At 43.0% G+C, this 14,960-nt stretch overlaps 1 protein-coding gene across 2 annotated transcripts in view; it reads left to right on the forward strand.

Annotated features, from left to right (window-relative positions):
* The window catches only part of LOC131676668 (dynein axonemal heavy chain 10), a 103,479-nt gene that overhangs the window by 79,771 nt on the left and 8,748 nt on the right, over positions 1-14,960 (forward strand). The window contains exons 51-68 of one of the 2 annotated variants that reach the window (XM_058955902.1): positions 46-310; positions 371-1,148; positions 1,218-1,291; positions 1,360-1,490; positions 1,685-1,827; positions 2,093-2,297; positions 2,359-2,518; positions 6,029-6,202; positions 6,436-6,815; positions 6,872-8,626; positions 9,148-9,219; positions 9,278-9,889; positions 10,587-10,748; positions 10,970-11,141; positions 11,206-11,337; positions 12,193-12,231; positions 13,768-14,120; positions 14,776-14,880. In XM_058955902.1, the coding sequence (XP_058811885.1) occupies positions 46-310; positions 371-1,148; positions 1,218-1,291; positions 1,360-1,490; positions 1,685-1,827; positions 2,093-2,297; positions 2,359-2,518; positions 6,029-6,202; positions 6,436-6,815; positions 6,872-8,626; positions 9,148-9,219; positions 9,278-9,889; positions 10,587-10,748; positions 10,970-11,141; positions 11,206-11,337; positions 12,193-12,231; positions 13,768-14,120; positions 14,776-14,880 (5,712 nt within the window). The remainder of the gene's footprint in view (positions 1-45; positions 311-370; positions 1,149-1,217; positions 1,292-1,359; positions 1,491-1,684; positions 1,828-2,092; positions 2,298-2,358; positions 2,519-6,028; positions 6,203-6,435; positions 6,816-6,871; positions 8,627-9,147; positions 9,220-9,277; positions 9,890-10,586; positions 10,749-10,969; positions 11,142-11,205; positions 11,338-12,192; positions 12,232-13,767; positions 14,121-14,775; positions 14,881-14,960) is intronic. The other variant, XM_058955903.1, reaches the window with a different exon arrangement.

Here is a 14,960-nt window from a genome sequence, read left to right on the forward strand (position 1 = left end):
CCAATCCAACTAGAATTTCCGAAATATATCCAATTTACTTCCTAGATCATCCTGAACATAAACTTTTCCTCCCGAACGTCCTCACTGGATGTGCAAAAAACGATTGAAGCAGCGGTTGACAAGCGAACGAAGGACATCTTCGGACCTCCGGTCGGTAAGAAGTTGGTAGCATTTATCGATGACATGAACATGCCTCAGGTGGATAGCTACGGCACACAGCAACCGATCGCACTGTTGAAGTTGCTTTTTGAGCGCGAAGGAATGTACGACCGTAGCAAAGATTTGAACTGGAAGAAATTCAAAGATATGTGTGAGTTTGGTAGTTACTACAAGTTTCCAGGATTATCGATCATAATTTTGATCTTTCCAGCTTTCATCGCCGCTATGGGTCGTGCTGGTGGTGGCCGTAATGACGTCGATCCTCGCTTTATCTCAATGTTCTCGGTATGTAATATTGTGTTCCCAAGCGACATCACCCTGTTGCACATTTATAGTTCCATTTTGCGCGGTCATCTGGAGCTGTTCTCCGAGGAACTTCAATCGACGGCTGATATAGTAGTACAAATGACGCTGAATTTATTCAAAGTGTTGGTCGTAAAGCTACCTCCAACGCCGTCCAAGTTCCACTATATTTTCAATCTGAAGGATCTGTCACGAATCTACGGCGGTATGCTGCAGATAGATCCTAACTACTTCAAGGAGATTCGGCACCTAATCCGGGTGTGGCGTAATGAGTTTAGCCGGGTGATTTGCGACCGGTTAATCAACAGTCAGGACCAACAGCTGATGGCTGATCAGATTGCAGAAGAAGTTAATGAAAAATTCCCGCCTCCGAAGCCTGTTGCTCGCAAAACAATCATGGTGGAAAGGTTGGAGGATATGCGCAGTGAGTCGATGGCGCCGATTGTTGAGATTTCTACGGCGGATTTTGTGCTGCGAGATCCACTTCTATTTGGCGATTATCGGAATGCGGTAAATTTAGCGGAGACCAGGTACTACGAGGATTTGCTGGATTATGAAGCGATTTATTTCCTGTTCCAAGAAATCCTACTGGAATATAATGAGCAGAAATCAAAGATGAATTTAGTGCTGTTCGAGGACTGCTTGGAACATCTGACCCGAGTACATCGGGCTCTACGAATGGATCGGTATGAGAGATGCAAGGATGAGCTTACTATTCAATAACATTTTGTTTTGTTTTTTATTCTCTTTCGCAGAGGTCACGTGATGCTTGTTGGCGTAGGCGGATCTGGCAAGCAGTGTATAGCGAAGTTGGCAGCCTTCACGGCAGGTATGAAACGGAGATTCCTTCTCGGTTGAATACCTTCAAGGAATTGTATTGTTTCTCTTGTTTTGTAGAATGTGAAGTTTTCGAGATTGTTCTTAGCCGAGGTTACAACGAAACATCGTTCCGGGAAGATCTAAAACAACTGTTTGTCAATGTAGGCGTCAAAAATCAGAAAACCTGCTTCATCTTTAGAGCAGCTCAGGTAGTACCCCATTTTAGTATTTGATAATTTTTATCGATGTCGAAAATGAGTGTCGAAACCATAATAGCATAGCCACACTGCCAGTTCAACACAAGGAACACTATATTCAGTATCTATAATCTATGGTTTCACCATAATATCTTTTTTCAATGTTTGAATTTTGCTTACGCGAAACTCCTGCTCCAACAAAATAGATTGCGGAAGAAGGTTTTCTGGAGTTCATAAATAATATTTTAACCACTGGAATGGTGCCAGCACTATTTACCGACGAAGAGAAAGATACGATAATTGGCCAGTGCCGGGGTGCCGCACAGCAACAAGGCTTCGCCATATCAAAGTAAGTTCCAATCGAGAAACGAAATGGTGTGTGTGCGTGTTTGTATGAATCTAGTAAACGTTAGCTTCCTGTACCGACTTTCGCAGTTTCTCTAATGCAATTCGACATTGTCTGTTGTCCAATTGCTAGATTATGTAGAATGAGGAAATTTAAATTCTTAGTTTTAGGACCGGTTGAATCTTTCATCAATTCGATGATAGTTACTGCTGGCACATAACGGTTACCTGTAAATTGGCTTCATTTATATTATTGCTCTCTTGCGCAGGGACGGTGTGTGGTCGTACTTCCTGAATCGATCTGTGACAAATCTGCACGTTATCCTGTGTATGTCACCGGAAGGTGATGCCCTTCGAAACCGGTGCCGCAATTTCCCTGGACTGGTCGGCAGTACCACCATCGATTGGGTTTTCCCTTGGCCGGAGCAGGCTCTGTATGCGGTGGCCAAAGTGTTTCTGTCGGATCACGTGAAGGTAGCGATGGCTATATTTGTCTTGTGTATTTATATTTCATACTCTTCTTTATTTTGTACAGATTCCCGAAGTTCACCGAGAACCTATTATCACGCACATTGTGCACGTTCATCAATCTCTTAAGCATTACACCCAGCAGTTTTTGTTGAGTATGCGCCGGAAAAATTTTGTTACACCAAAGCACTACTTGGATTACATCAATACGTATCTGAAGTTGATTGGTTTGTATTTTACACCTTAGGAATTGCGTTTCATTGGAATGCGGAATCGATATATTGGTAGTGTCATTTTCGGGAGAGAGAGAGAAAAATCGCAACAGCCCGTATAATACGTCTAAACTTCATTTTACGACTGTCATCGATGAATTGTGCAAATATCAGAGGTACTAATTGACTTATTTGCGAAAGCCTTCTGAAGTATACCATAGGGATCCTTACAAATGAGGTTTCTAAAAAGCAGTATAGAACCATCTGAAGTTAAAATAATTGCAGTGAAAACATTTCGATTGCCTCGAAACGCTTAAGACGTTCAAAGTTTTTGGGTCTTATCGTATATGTCGGGCGTTTTATTCCCAATTTGGCGCACGAAAATATTCGATCAGATAACGATAAATGAAAAAATTGAGAAGCCGTATGTTAAGCTCCCGTGTTGTACTATTTCTACAACCATCGACGTGTGAGAGTTATCGCCGACGCACCTCCAGTAGAATTGGGAGCGCCCTTTTACAATTTTATGGTGGTTTGGCAGAGTTTCCAAAACAAGTTTTGACGCTTCGTCAGTGACGGTGCATTCCTTTTGATCCTTTCCCCCACAGAACCACGATACTACCAAACAGAGATAGAAGGTGTTACTCTTGTTGGAGCTTTGCGAAATTTCAACTATACTTTCTAAGATGAGAATTCAAACTGGAAACAGCCTGAACCGCTAATCACAATTGCAAACCCGCATATGAACCTTCAGGTCGAATTGAACGTTTACAGTTCTTCAAGAGATGGAGCGATCAATAATTGGTCGACTAATTTAAGAGTACGTCTGAGGTATGCTAGAAAACCAAGATCAAGAGCAACCCCTATTCGGAATTCCACAGTAATCTGAAGCAGAGTAGCCAGCATTTACAAACATAATAACAGTGCCGGTGAGTCGAAAAAAAGTAGCTGGGCTGTCAATGTATAAAGTTTCAGTAACACCCAATCGAGTTTATCAACAAAAAAACATGATTAAAGACCGCATAGGTTGTAAAAAATCTTGTTGAACAAGTTTGAGGCAGATTTCATGTAACTCTCAGGCCAAGAATTTTACGACTAATGGATCAAGATAAGTTTAAGCCAAAAACATTGTTAATGTATCCGAAAAAATGCTTGGTTTGGCAGGCGATTTGCACATGTGAGCAGAAAGGCGGAATTTTTGTGACAATTGAAACTGTCATTCAGGCTTACGGAAAGGATGTTGTATGAAAAAACACTTATTGCCTATTTTAAGGATTCACAACTGTTTCATGAGGTTTATCTTGCGCTAGCTTCTGGTAACTTCGGAAAAATGGATCAGCAATTCGCACCTTAGGACAAAATCCTCTAAACTCACCGGACTTGTGCCTGATTGTAAAATATTGGACAATTGTTTAGTGGAACCTCGAACAAACAAATAGTTGGACATGAAAAACAATTCAAGGCAAGTTGGCGTTCGTCATCAAATAAAGGAGACAGAACAGCGATACAAAATCTGATGGAAGATGTGAAACGTAAAACCCGACAATTCGTAATCACATGATTTTTAGTGTATTGTAGTTATAGAACTTCAAAAAGAAATATAGTGGTTCCTTTTATATAGTAACAGTCAGCGTGAACTTGACCATGTTTAACAAATTTTCGACCACTCTTTCAATGCTAGATTGTCTACAAGAGCGGGAAAGAGAATATTGCTGACTGATTCTGATGATCGACTCTATGTAGCTACAATCACCGAATTAGTTAAAATTGAAATTTTTAAGCGCAAGAATACTCTGGATACTGAACCTAAGCCTCTATTAGTAAAGCAAGTCCATAGGAAGAACTGATGGAATTACGAAGATGTTTAAGTAGGCATAAAAGAATGCGCACCTTTCGAGAAAGGACTTTCTCTCATTGAAGGACTTGTCATCAGTTGTTTCAGATTAGTTATTCCGTGCGCATTATCAATAATGCTGTAGCTGGTTTAAGAACGACACCATGGTGCAAGATGATGCAAAGAACATAACTAATGCATGCGAAGGTCGTTTGGTGGGTCGACCATCAGTTCTAGAGCCTACACAAAGGAGAAATTGCCAAACGAACCCTTGGTTGATGCTCTCCCATGGACTTTCTTGGTCCACTACCTTGAGGAGAACATCTGTTAGTAATAATAGATTATTACAGGCTCTATTAGGACATGTGCATAATCTATAAGATAATCTCTGGACTAACAATCAGGCAAACTGAACCAATTTTGGTCCGGCAGAGTTATCCGAGAACTTACGTTGGACAATGGCAGGCAATTCATCAGTTCAGAAATTAAACAATACTGTTACGCTAAACTATACTGCTCCGTACTGGCCCCAAGCGTATGGAAAAGTTGGAAGATAAGACGGTTCCTTATTGAAAAGAACAATTTATCATGCGCTAAACCGGCATGAGATGGATCTTGCTGAATACCTTATAATGGTACAACACGACACCTCATTCTACTACTGGTTAGATGCCCACAACAAAATCATCCGCCCCAAAATCCCTTCGTAGAATGACATCAAGATTGCTGCACGTTCTTTAGGATCAGAGCTCCAAGACTGAGATGCGATTTTAAAGAATAAAGTTACTTTTTTAGTTGGAAACACCTTCATAGAACGTCCTTCCGGAAGAATCATGAATACATTTGTAAAAAACGATTGCACCTTGATGGACAAAACTGCAGCATTTGTGAAGCTTAAATAATTTGTTTCGGTAACAAATGTTACAAAATGGTGGACTTATGCATTATTCAGTGAAACATCTCACTATTCTAATACCCTATTGGCGGGAAAAGTTCAGCTCGTAATTTTCGCTCAAAACAATAAAACCAAAAAGATTTCCATGACCCAAAAAAAAACATCATTCGCGAAATTGTAAACTTTTTGCAAAACATGTTGTATTTTGGGACTTTAACTTACTATAAAAAAAATTGAAATTGGTTTTTAGTAATATTATAGATTCACGTAGAAGATAATTCAAGTCTGAAATAAAGCTTAATCTTGAAAGGGAGAAATAAGTATAGAATCATTGAACCAAAAGCGCACGGTGATCAATCGTTTTATATGATAAAGCTAAAATTACTCTTCAAGCGCAATAGAGCCCAAATTTACCGGGTTTGGACCCTGCTCAGGACACCATAGACCGAATCCCAGTCGATAATTACGTTACGTGTACCCCCATGTCCATGACCCCAAGAGCGGAACACATATTGGAAGTGATATGTCATTATCTCACATCCCAATTTTCCGGCTGATTTTTCCCAAAAACCGTTTTGTTCTGCTTTCTATACATCTATTTGTGAGGGTGCAAGTGAGTCTACATTGTACCTTTCCTCATCCCATCCATGACGATGTTTTCACGCCCGAAAATGATACTACTATAAATATCTCGCCCGTCGTCGTTGTTCCTCATTCCGAAGAAACAAAAAACCCTCAATGAAAGCGAATATCGCTGTGGTACATCTTTCATTTTCAATTTGTCACGCTTCACCAGAGGAGAAAGATAATTTCATCATGCAACAGTGCTCCCGATTATCGGACGGAATCGAGAAAATTAATGAAGCCTCACTTCAGATTGATCAGTTGAGCATCATCGTGGAGGAGCAGCGGAAGAACGTCGTCGAGGCAGCCCTGAGATGCGAACAGATGCTGGTCGGGATAGAAACGTGTAGGTTGACCGCAGGCGAACAGAATGACACGGCACGCGACCCGGTTGGCTCTCTTGGTCCGATCCGGACCTAGCACATGTTTCCACTTGGGATTGCCGTTCATTCGTTTCGCTTTTTGTTTCCTTTTCTAGCTGATACCAATTTTATCCCACCCTCGCTTACTTTTACTGCACGAGCAAACTTGATTTTATGAACCTCAATATAAATTGACTGTGCACCTCCCCATCGACAGCAACCGAGAAGGCCAATTCCAAAAAAGCTGAAGCATCGGAAAAATCCGTCGAGGTCGAACAACAGAAAAAGATTATCACCGTCGAGAAGGCGGAAGCGGAGGAGGCACTAGCCGCTGCGCTACCAGCTCTGGAGATAGCCCGGCTTGCACTTTCCGATCTGGACAAGTCGGACATTACGGAAATCCGCAGCTTCGCTACCCCACCAGAGGCTGTGCAGGTGGTGTGCGAGTGTGTGGCCATTGTCAAGGGTATCAAGGACATCTCCTGGAAAAGCGCCAAGGGAATGATGTCCGAGGGAAGTTTTCTGCGCAGTCTGCAGGAGTTGGATTGTGACCAGATCACTCAGAAGCAGGTGGCGAACGTTCGGGCCCATATGAAGGTTATTATTAGCTCTCTTTTTATTGTTAAATTCTAACTTCAAACTTGATATTTCAGAAATCGCAAAAACTGGACGATATGCAAAGCATCTCCAAGGCAGGATTCGGTTTGCTAAAGTTCGTACGAGCTGTTCTCGGCTACTGCGACGTTTACCGGGAAGTGAAGCCCAAAAAAGAACGTGTGGCATTTCTGGAAGCTGAGTTGGACGGACAGATTAAACTGTTGAATAAACTGACTAAAGAGATCAGCAAACTGGAATTCGAGCTCAATGAGCTAAATAATCAGTATGCCACAGCTATTAAGGAGAAGCAGATGCTCCAGGAGATGATGGAACAAGCGGAGCGGAGGTTAATCGCCGCAGACAAACTCATCTCCGGATTGAGCTCCGAACGGGACCGGTGGAGGATAGATCTGAAAAATCTTCAGGATGAAAAAACTAAAGTCGTAGGAACCTGTATCCTATCTGCCTCGTTCCTTGCCTATACCGGACCATTTTCTTGGGAATTCCGTAATTCAATAGTATTCGAAGACTGGCTCGTGGACGTGGAAGAACGGGAGATTCCGTATGTAAAACCATTCCGAATCTACACCAGTTTGAGTAGTGACTTGGAAATGGCAACTTGGGCCTCCGAGGGACTTCCTCCCGATGAATTATCAGTTCAAAACGGCATTTTGACCACCCGAGCATCTCGCTTTCCATTGTGCATCGACCCACAGCAGCAAGCTTTGATGTGGATCAAAAAACGGGAAACGCCGAACAATCTGAAAGTACTGAACTTTAACGACAAAGATTTCTTGAGACACCTGGAAATGGCAATCAAGTATGGAACACCGGTTCTGTTCCAGGACGTAGACGACTACATTGATCCAGTAATTGATAATATTCTAGAGAAGAACATAAAAATTCAAGCTGGTCGCCAGTTTGTAATGCTTGGAGACAAGGAGGTGGACGTAGATTCGAACTTCCGAATGTATCTCACCACCAAACTATCGAATCCAAACTTCGATCCGGCCGTTTACGCCAAAGCACTGATCATCAACTATATGGTAACGATGAGTGGTTTGGAGGATCAGTTGCTCAGTGTGGTCGTCCGCGCCGAACGTCCCGACCTGGAAGAGCGACGTGAGAGTCTCATTGCAGAGACCAGCGCCAACAAAATTCTACTGAAAAACTTAGAGGACTCGTTACTTCGTGAACTTGCTACCTCCACCGGCAATATGTTGGACAACGTTGAACTAGTAACCACTCTAGAAAACACGAAGGAAAAAGCTGCTGAGGTATCTCTGAAGATTAAACTGGCCGAGGAGACCTCACTGGACATCGAACTGCTAAGAAACGGTTACCGGTTAGCCGCGCAGCGAGGCGCCATCCTCTACTTTGTACTTTCGGAAATGTCCGTCGTAAATCCTATGTATCAATACTCGCTCAGCTCATATCTGGAAGTTTTCTCGTACTCCTTGCGGAAGGCCGTCCCGGATAACATTCTCGCCAGACGGTTGGAGAACATTATCCAAACGTTGACCCGAAACGTGTACGAGTACGGTTGTATCGGGTTCTTCGAGCGGCACAAGCTGTTGTTTTCCTTCCAGATGACCGTGAAGCTGGAGCAAAGCAAGGGACACCTTGGCCAGGCGGAGGTGGATTTCTTCATCAAGGGAAACATTGCTCTGGAAAAATCCGAACGAGCTTGTCCGGCCCGCTGGATCAGCGATAAGGGTTGGCAGGACGTGCTGCTGTTGGCCGATCTGTTTCCGGAGAAGTTTGGCCAACTGCCGGGGCACGTGGAGCGGAATATTGCTGAGTGGACCAGTGTGAGTGGCTTGGAATTTTGTTTTCGTATCTTGAATGTATTCAAATGGTGGGGGGAGTTGGTTATCTATTATTTCGGTCAATCACATCATTTATTAGATATACTTAATATATCTATGAATGCAATTGTGTCACATGATGCTGAAAGAAAACTAATGAGCTTGTAATCATTTCTTGTTCCATCGTTTGCTATTTGTACGCGATACTAAAGAGAAAATTGATGTAAAATCACTTCACGCGTAAAGGGTTCCAAATTTTATGGCTTTGTGTTTCTACTTCGTCTTTTCACAATCTGGTACTTGATGAGGCACCATATATCCAAAATAATTTTTCGTAACGAATATCACGTTACATTGATGATAGAGCAGTGAGTATAGGGCCAAATACTACTGGTATGTCAAATGGGCATTATACCGAATGATTTTTACGCCAAACAGCCTAAATGTTATTTTTAATTTAGTTTAAAAAACCTTCATCAATCATTTAGCAGCTGCAAAAATGTATCTTTTCTTTGTGTTCCCAGTGGTACGACGTGGATGAACCGGAAGGAACGGACTACCCGGGCAATTTTGCGGATAACATGAATGTCTATGATGTAAGCTGTACTAACTTAAACACCCATTCCGAACAAATAATTCAATCTCCCTTTGCAGCACCTGATGCTAATGCGATGCTTCCGCGTGGACCGAGTATACCGACTCCTGAACAACTACGTCTCCACGATCATGGATGAAGAGTTCATCACACCTCCGATGCTCAGCTTCGATTCCATCTTCGAACAATCATCCGCGGCCACCCCGGTCGTGTTTATCCTGAGCCCTGGATCTGATCCTACCAACGATCTGATGAAGTTAGCTGACCGGTGCGGTTTCGGTGGGAACAAATTTAAGTACATTTCTCTCGGGCAGGGTCAGGAACAGAAAGCCCTTTCGTTGTTGCATCTTTCGCTCGAGCAGGGCCTCTGGTTGATGCTTCAGAATGGTCACCTTCTGCTTAGCTTCATCAAAACGCTGGAAAAATTGCTCGACTCTGTGGAAAAACCCCATCCGGACTTTCGCCTGTGGATAACGACCGAGGCCACCGGTTCCTTCCCTATTGGTATTCTGCAAAAGTCACTGAAAGTCGTTACCGAGCCGCCTAACGGACTGAAAATGAATCTCCGGGCAACCTTCTTCAAACTTCGCCAGCAAACGCTTGACGCGTGCACCCACCTGACGTTCAAGCCATTAGCATACGTTTTGGCGTTCTTCCACGCTGTGCTACAGGTAAGAACGGTCCGGCGGAAAAGAAACTTTCTTTTTTCTGTCGTTCCACGTCGGGCATGTATAAAATATTACCCACTCACCGGAATCGACGTCATCATCATCATTAGACTCAAAGCCGTCAGAAACCGTCGTCGGTGCCGTCATACTTGACGTGGCAAATCGAGATGTAAATTTATCTTCTCATCTTCTGGCTGGGATTGTAGAATCGCGTGGCTTACCGGGGTTCCTTCCAACTCGGTGCAGAAAGCTGCTCATGAATAATAACGATAATGATTTTTCAAACCAAATCAGGCTATGGTCGTACGCGAGTAATGCTTGTGACTGGAAAGATTGAAAAACAAATATCAGCCAGGACGAATTTCCCACTCCATCTGTCTCGCATTCTCATTGTCGAACCAGTTGGATTACGATAAGTGCGGTTTGCATGATTTCAGCGTGAAGAATTGCATCATTCATAGAGATTCTGTCAGGCTAAACCGCAGCAGCAGGATTCAAAGCAAAAAAAATGCATGTCACCAAGTTGCATGACAATATTTAAACGGTTTCAGATTTCCCTGTGCTTCACAGCATTTACCGGTTTGCTGACTGGCTGACTGACGACCCGACTAGCTATGCTGACTATTAAGTTTCCACGTGCTTGTTTGTTGTTTTTTTTAACCATCTTATCTCGTTATCATTTCGTGGTGGTGCCCATCAGGAACGAAGAAAATACGGCAAACTCGGTTGGAACATCAGTTACGATTTTAATGAGTCCGACTTCAACGTCTGTCTGCAGATAATGGATACCTACCTAACGAAGGCACTCAGCATCAACGAGACTCGGATGCCCTGGAACAGCCTGAAGTATCTGATTGGTGAGGTGAGGGTTTTTTCTTCTTGTTTTTACCAGACGGAGATGGTAGATTATACAACTATCAAGACCACAGTACAGTTTCATAATATTGGTGAAATACCAGGTGTCCCCTTCAGTCAATTGATTTTTCATGGATAGTGAATGGTATTGATGAAATTTGTTTTGATGAAGTGTATACTCTTAATTGGTTCTTTATTGATCAATTTCTGATATTTTCTTTCCGAAAGGTAATGTACGGTGGTCGAGTGATAGACGACTTCGATCGTCGGGTAGTGAAAACCTACATGGACGAGTATATGGGTGATTTCTTGTTCGATACTTTCCAACCATTCCACTTCTACCAGGACGATACGGTGGACTACAAAATCTTTGAAGCCGAGACTCGGGATGAGTTCATAGGTAGGATACTGGAATTCCATCTCATTAAGTGCTTAATTCAAAGCTGCTCTACATCGATTCACAGCATCAATCGAAACGCTGCCCCTGACCAACACGCCGGAAGTGTTTGGACTGCACTCTAACGCCGAGATTGGCTACTACACAATTGCGGTCCGTGAAATGTGGACCTATTTGATCGATCTACAACCACAAACCAGTAAGTATCTGCTCATGCAGTCAACGAGCGCATATTATCGGCTTGTTTACCAAATGCTGCGCATACAATAGACCCCATTGTGCTTAATGGCTTTACGATATACAAAAGATAAACAGATCGACAACGCTACGTTCCCAAAGTTTCCATCTCGCTCGCTCGCTCGTTCATAACCACTCCAGTGAAGCAGCATCACGTTCAATTATTCCAGAGATAATTAATTTTATTATAACAATTTCACAACAGCTTCGTATCAGTCTAGCAATAATAATTACAAAACTATTTGAACTAAAACTGTGCTTTCCGCACCACATCCCGCTTCCCGCCGTCATACCTATCTAACAGAACAGAGTAATCTAGCACAGAACTAACCTTCACTGCAAATGTACATATCGCATCGTTCTGCTGCAACTCACCGGGTAAAGTTTTACCCACCACCTTATCACCACCCTTTCCCCGTCGCATTGGCCAGCCTCGTGATTTCAACCAGATTCCGGCATTCCCAGTGTGCATCCTGCATCCAGTCGGGAATCGGATTGTACTAGCACACATAGACACGCACACGATACATTAATGTAGCTGCGTATCTATGTCAACCGGTTTCCGACCCGATCGGTTCTATAATTGAAGTAGCTATTATCGTTTCTATTATGATATTTGCATAAAGCACGTTCATGGAAAACTTTGGAAGTGATATGGGGAAAATCGGGTTCTTCGGTTGGCCGAGGTTGGACCTTTCTCATTCCGGATGTTCCTGATGTACATAAATACTTACTTTTTTTTACGTTTTGTGCTTTCCATCGCTGGATTTGGTTTCTTCTTATTGCTGAAAATCGAACGTAAAAAAATACGTTTCAGCTCCTACCGGGATGCAAAGTAGGGACAAAGTTGATTACGGTACGTATTTAAGGGCTGGTGGTTACAATGTAGTTTAGCTAGGTAGATTGGTTGTCTAGTGCAGCTTTGGATGAACGATTGGCTCTGCTGCACGTATGAGTATGATTTTGTATGTTTATGGAACTAATTTTTTATACGGCACCGGGATGGTAGCTAAAGTTTCCGACGGAATGTTTAGTGGATTAACGTTTTTGTTTTCGTTGGACTAACTTGTTTGGTAAATTTGAATAGGAGACTACAAAGTAACCTGCGACTCCATTAGACTCAAATATGTGAAAGAGATGTTGTTTGTTTGTTTATTAGTTATACTTAATCTATGCATTGGTATCAAAAAAGTTTTTAATTTACAATTTGTTGTGCAATTCAGTTTTCCGTAAGAATTTTTAAACTCTTTGTATTTTCGTCTTTATTGATCATTGCAAGACAAAAATATTGTAACGGCGAAAAATGGAAAAATTGCAAAATGATTGTTTTTGCGCGTTATATCTATTGAAGGCAACCTAGAAGCGGAAAAAAGGTAGTTGCTATTCTGCTTACCTACAGTGTGTCCCAAGATTGTGGGAACACTTCAGAATAGTCGACGTTGAAGGGGCAAATAAGGTAAGATCTTGCCTTTTCTTTACGTTTTTTGTCCATGCCACAGCAGTTTCCAACGTCTGGTGGTGTGATTCAAAATGGCGGCCGCTAGTAGCGGTGATCCGGTAGCGTCAAGTAAAAGAAGACTTCAGGAGTTTATGGGCCAAATTTTGTGAACTGACATTCCTGCAGCTGACAGGTAAAGACGGCGTACCATTGCCTAAAAGCCCGTCCATCATCGGTGATTCGGTGGATTAATAAAAGGTGCGAATACCGAGGGTCAAGGGACATGGTATACCCTTCGAGTACGGAACCCTATCCAAGTTGCTAAGTTACAGAAAATGACCTAGCTCATTGACGACACTGAAATAGTGGTTGAAGCCCATCCGAATCTGAAGAGCCGATGCGCAATTTCCTGCTACGATCTGATTCATGTACAAAAGAAGGATGTTTTACAAGCAATTATAAGCCAGGGAGTGATTCAACTGCTCTGGAGAGCATCATGGCGAAGAAGAATGTCGAGCAGCCACGCCTTGCCTAAATTGCAAAGGTGATCAACCGACCAACAAGCCGCCAATGTCCGAACTATAAGAAGGAAGTAGAGACCATCAAAATAAAAATCCGCGACAATTTGACATTCCCGGAAGCGCGCAAACGAGCTGAACAACAAAATCAAGGGAGTTACGCCCAGGCTGCAGCGCAATCAAACGAGAACCTAAATAAATGAAAAGAGTTGGAGATGACTGTGAAGAAGAATTAGCAGATCGTAGAACTTGATGTGAATGATTTGAAATAAACCATTTTAAACCTTTTTTACCCTTCCTTGCACAAATTAAACGCACCTACATGAAATGTTGAAACACAATCACACTTGCAAACACCCACCTAATTAACCTCACCCCCATAAAGCAACACTTCCCGTTCATTAAATTTCAACCCACTTCCCCTTTTCTTATCCAGGCACCGAAACCGGTGGCATCAGCCGGGACGAGCTCATCGACAAGGTAGCGGTGGACATACTGAAAAAGCTTCCGAAACAGTTCGAAATCTGGCGTGTCAAGAAGCAGTACCAAATCAACATAACGCCGGTGTGTGTGGTGCTGCTGCAGGAGCTGGAACGGTTCAACCGGTTGCTGAACCGGATGGAGCGAACGTTGCAGCAGCTACGCAAGGCACTGGCCGGTGAGATCGGTATGGACGCCGTACAGGATGGTATCGCGAATTCACTGTTCAACGGTCAGCTGCCGGACGATTGGCGGGATCTGGCGCCGGCCACCTGTAAACCACTGGGCGACTGGATCGAACACCTGCAGGTTAGCGACAGCGACAGTATAATCTCTGTTAACAAGTGTTTCCCGCAGTGGGCTGATTAATTGCTTGGTTGGAATGTATGGCAAAATGGGGCACTGCCACCGACCGACGACTCCGTGACTGATGATGAAGTTCAAAGCCGGGCTGAGCTAGTTAGAATTGCAAAACAGTTCAAACGTGAGCTGGATTAATTGTTTAGATACAATGTATTTTGCATATGTAACTCAATTAGTAGAGCTGTCACCGCGCTGTGTGTTCACGATGAAGACGGTAGTAGTTTGAGGACGGATGAAGCGCTACCGTATTCATCGTTTCCTGATCCTGCTCACTAGAAGTGATGAAATTTCAATTAGAAAATAACTTTAGTTTAGATCAATTAGTTGCATATCAGTCGCGTTCATCGGACAACGAACAAATTGAATTTCCCTTGCCCATACTAATTTTGTCAACCAAAACTAATGTCTTCTGTACTTCTTTTTTCCGGTTTCCAAAACTACCTGTACGTGTCTGTTGCATGTGGGTGGCACCTGTCCGTGGGTGAATCCTGGCTTCGGAATACCGCACAAACCCGGCTCGGAATGATGCTGCTCTCCACGATGACGACGACGACGCCGACTGCAACTACGATGATGATGATGCTGGCGAAACCTGGCGTAGAGGAGGAACCAACAGTATAAATATTGGTCAGTATCTGGCGAACCACTGGTGATGTGGTTGTCGGGACTCCACATACCGGAAAGTTATTTAACCGCATTAGTTCAGGTAAATTAAACAAACAGCACATAATTTATATACAGTGTAGAGCTATCAAATGGACAGAGTGACTGTGCGGGTTGTGGATC

Source organism: Topomyia yanbarensis, chromosome 1 (genome assembly GCF_030247195.1).
Source record: "Topomyia yanbarensis strain Yona2022 chromosome 1, ASM3024719v1, whole genome shotgun sequence".
NCBI classification, from domain to species: Eukaryota; Metazoa; Arthropoda; class Insecta; order Diptera; family Culicidae; genus Topomyia; species Topomyia yanbarensis.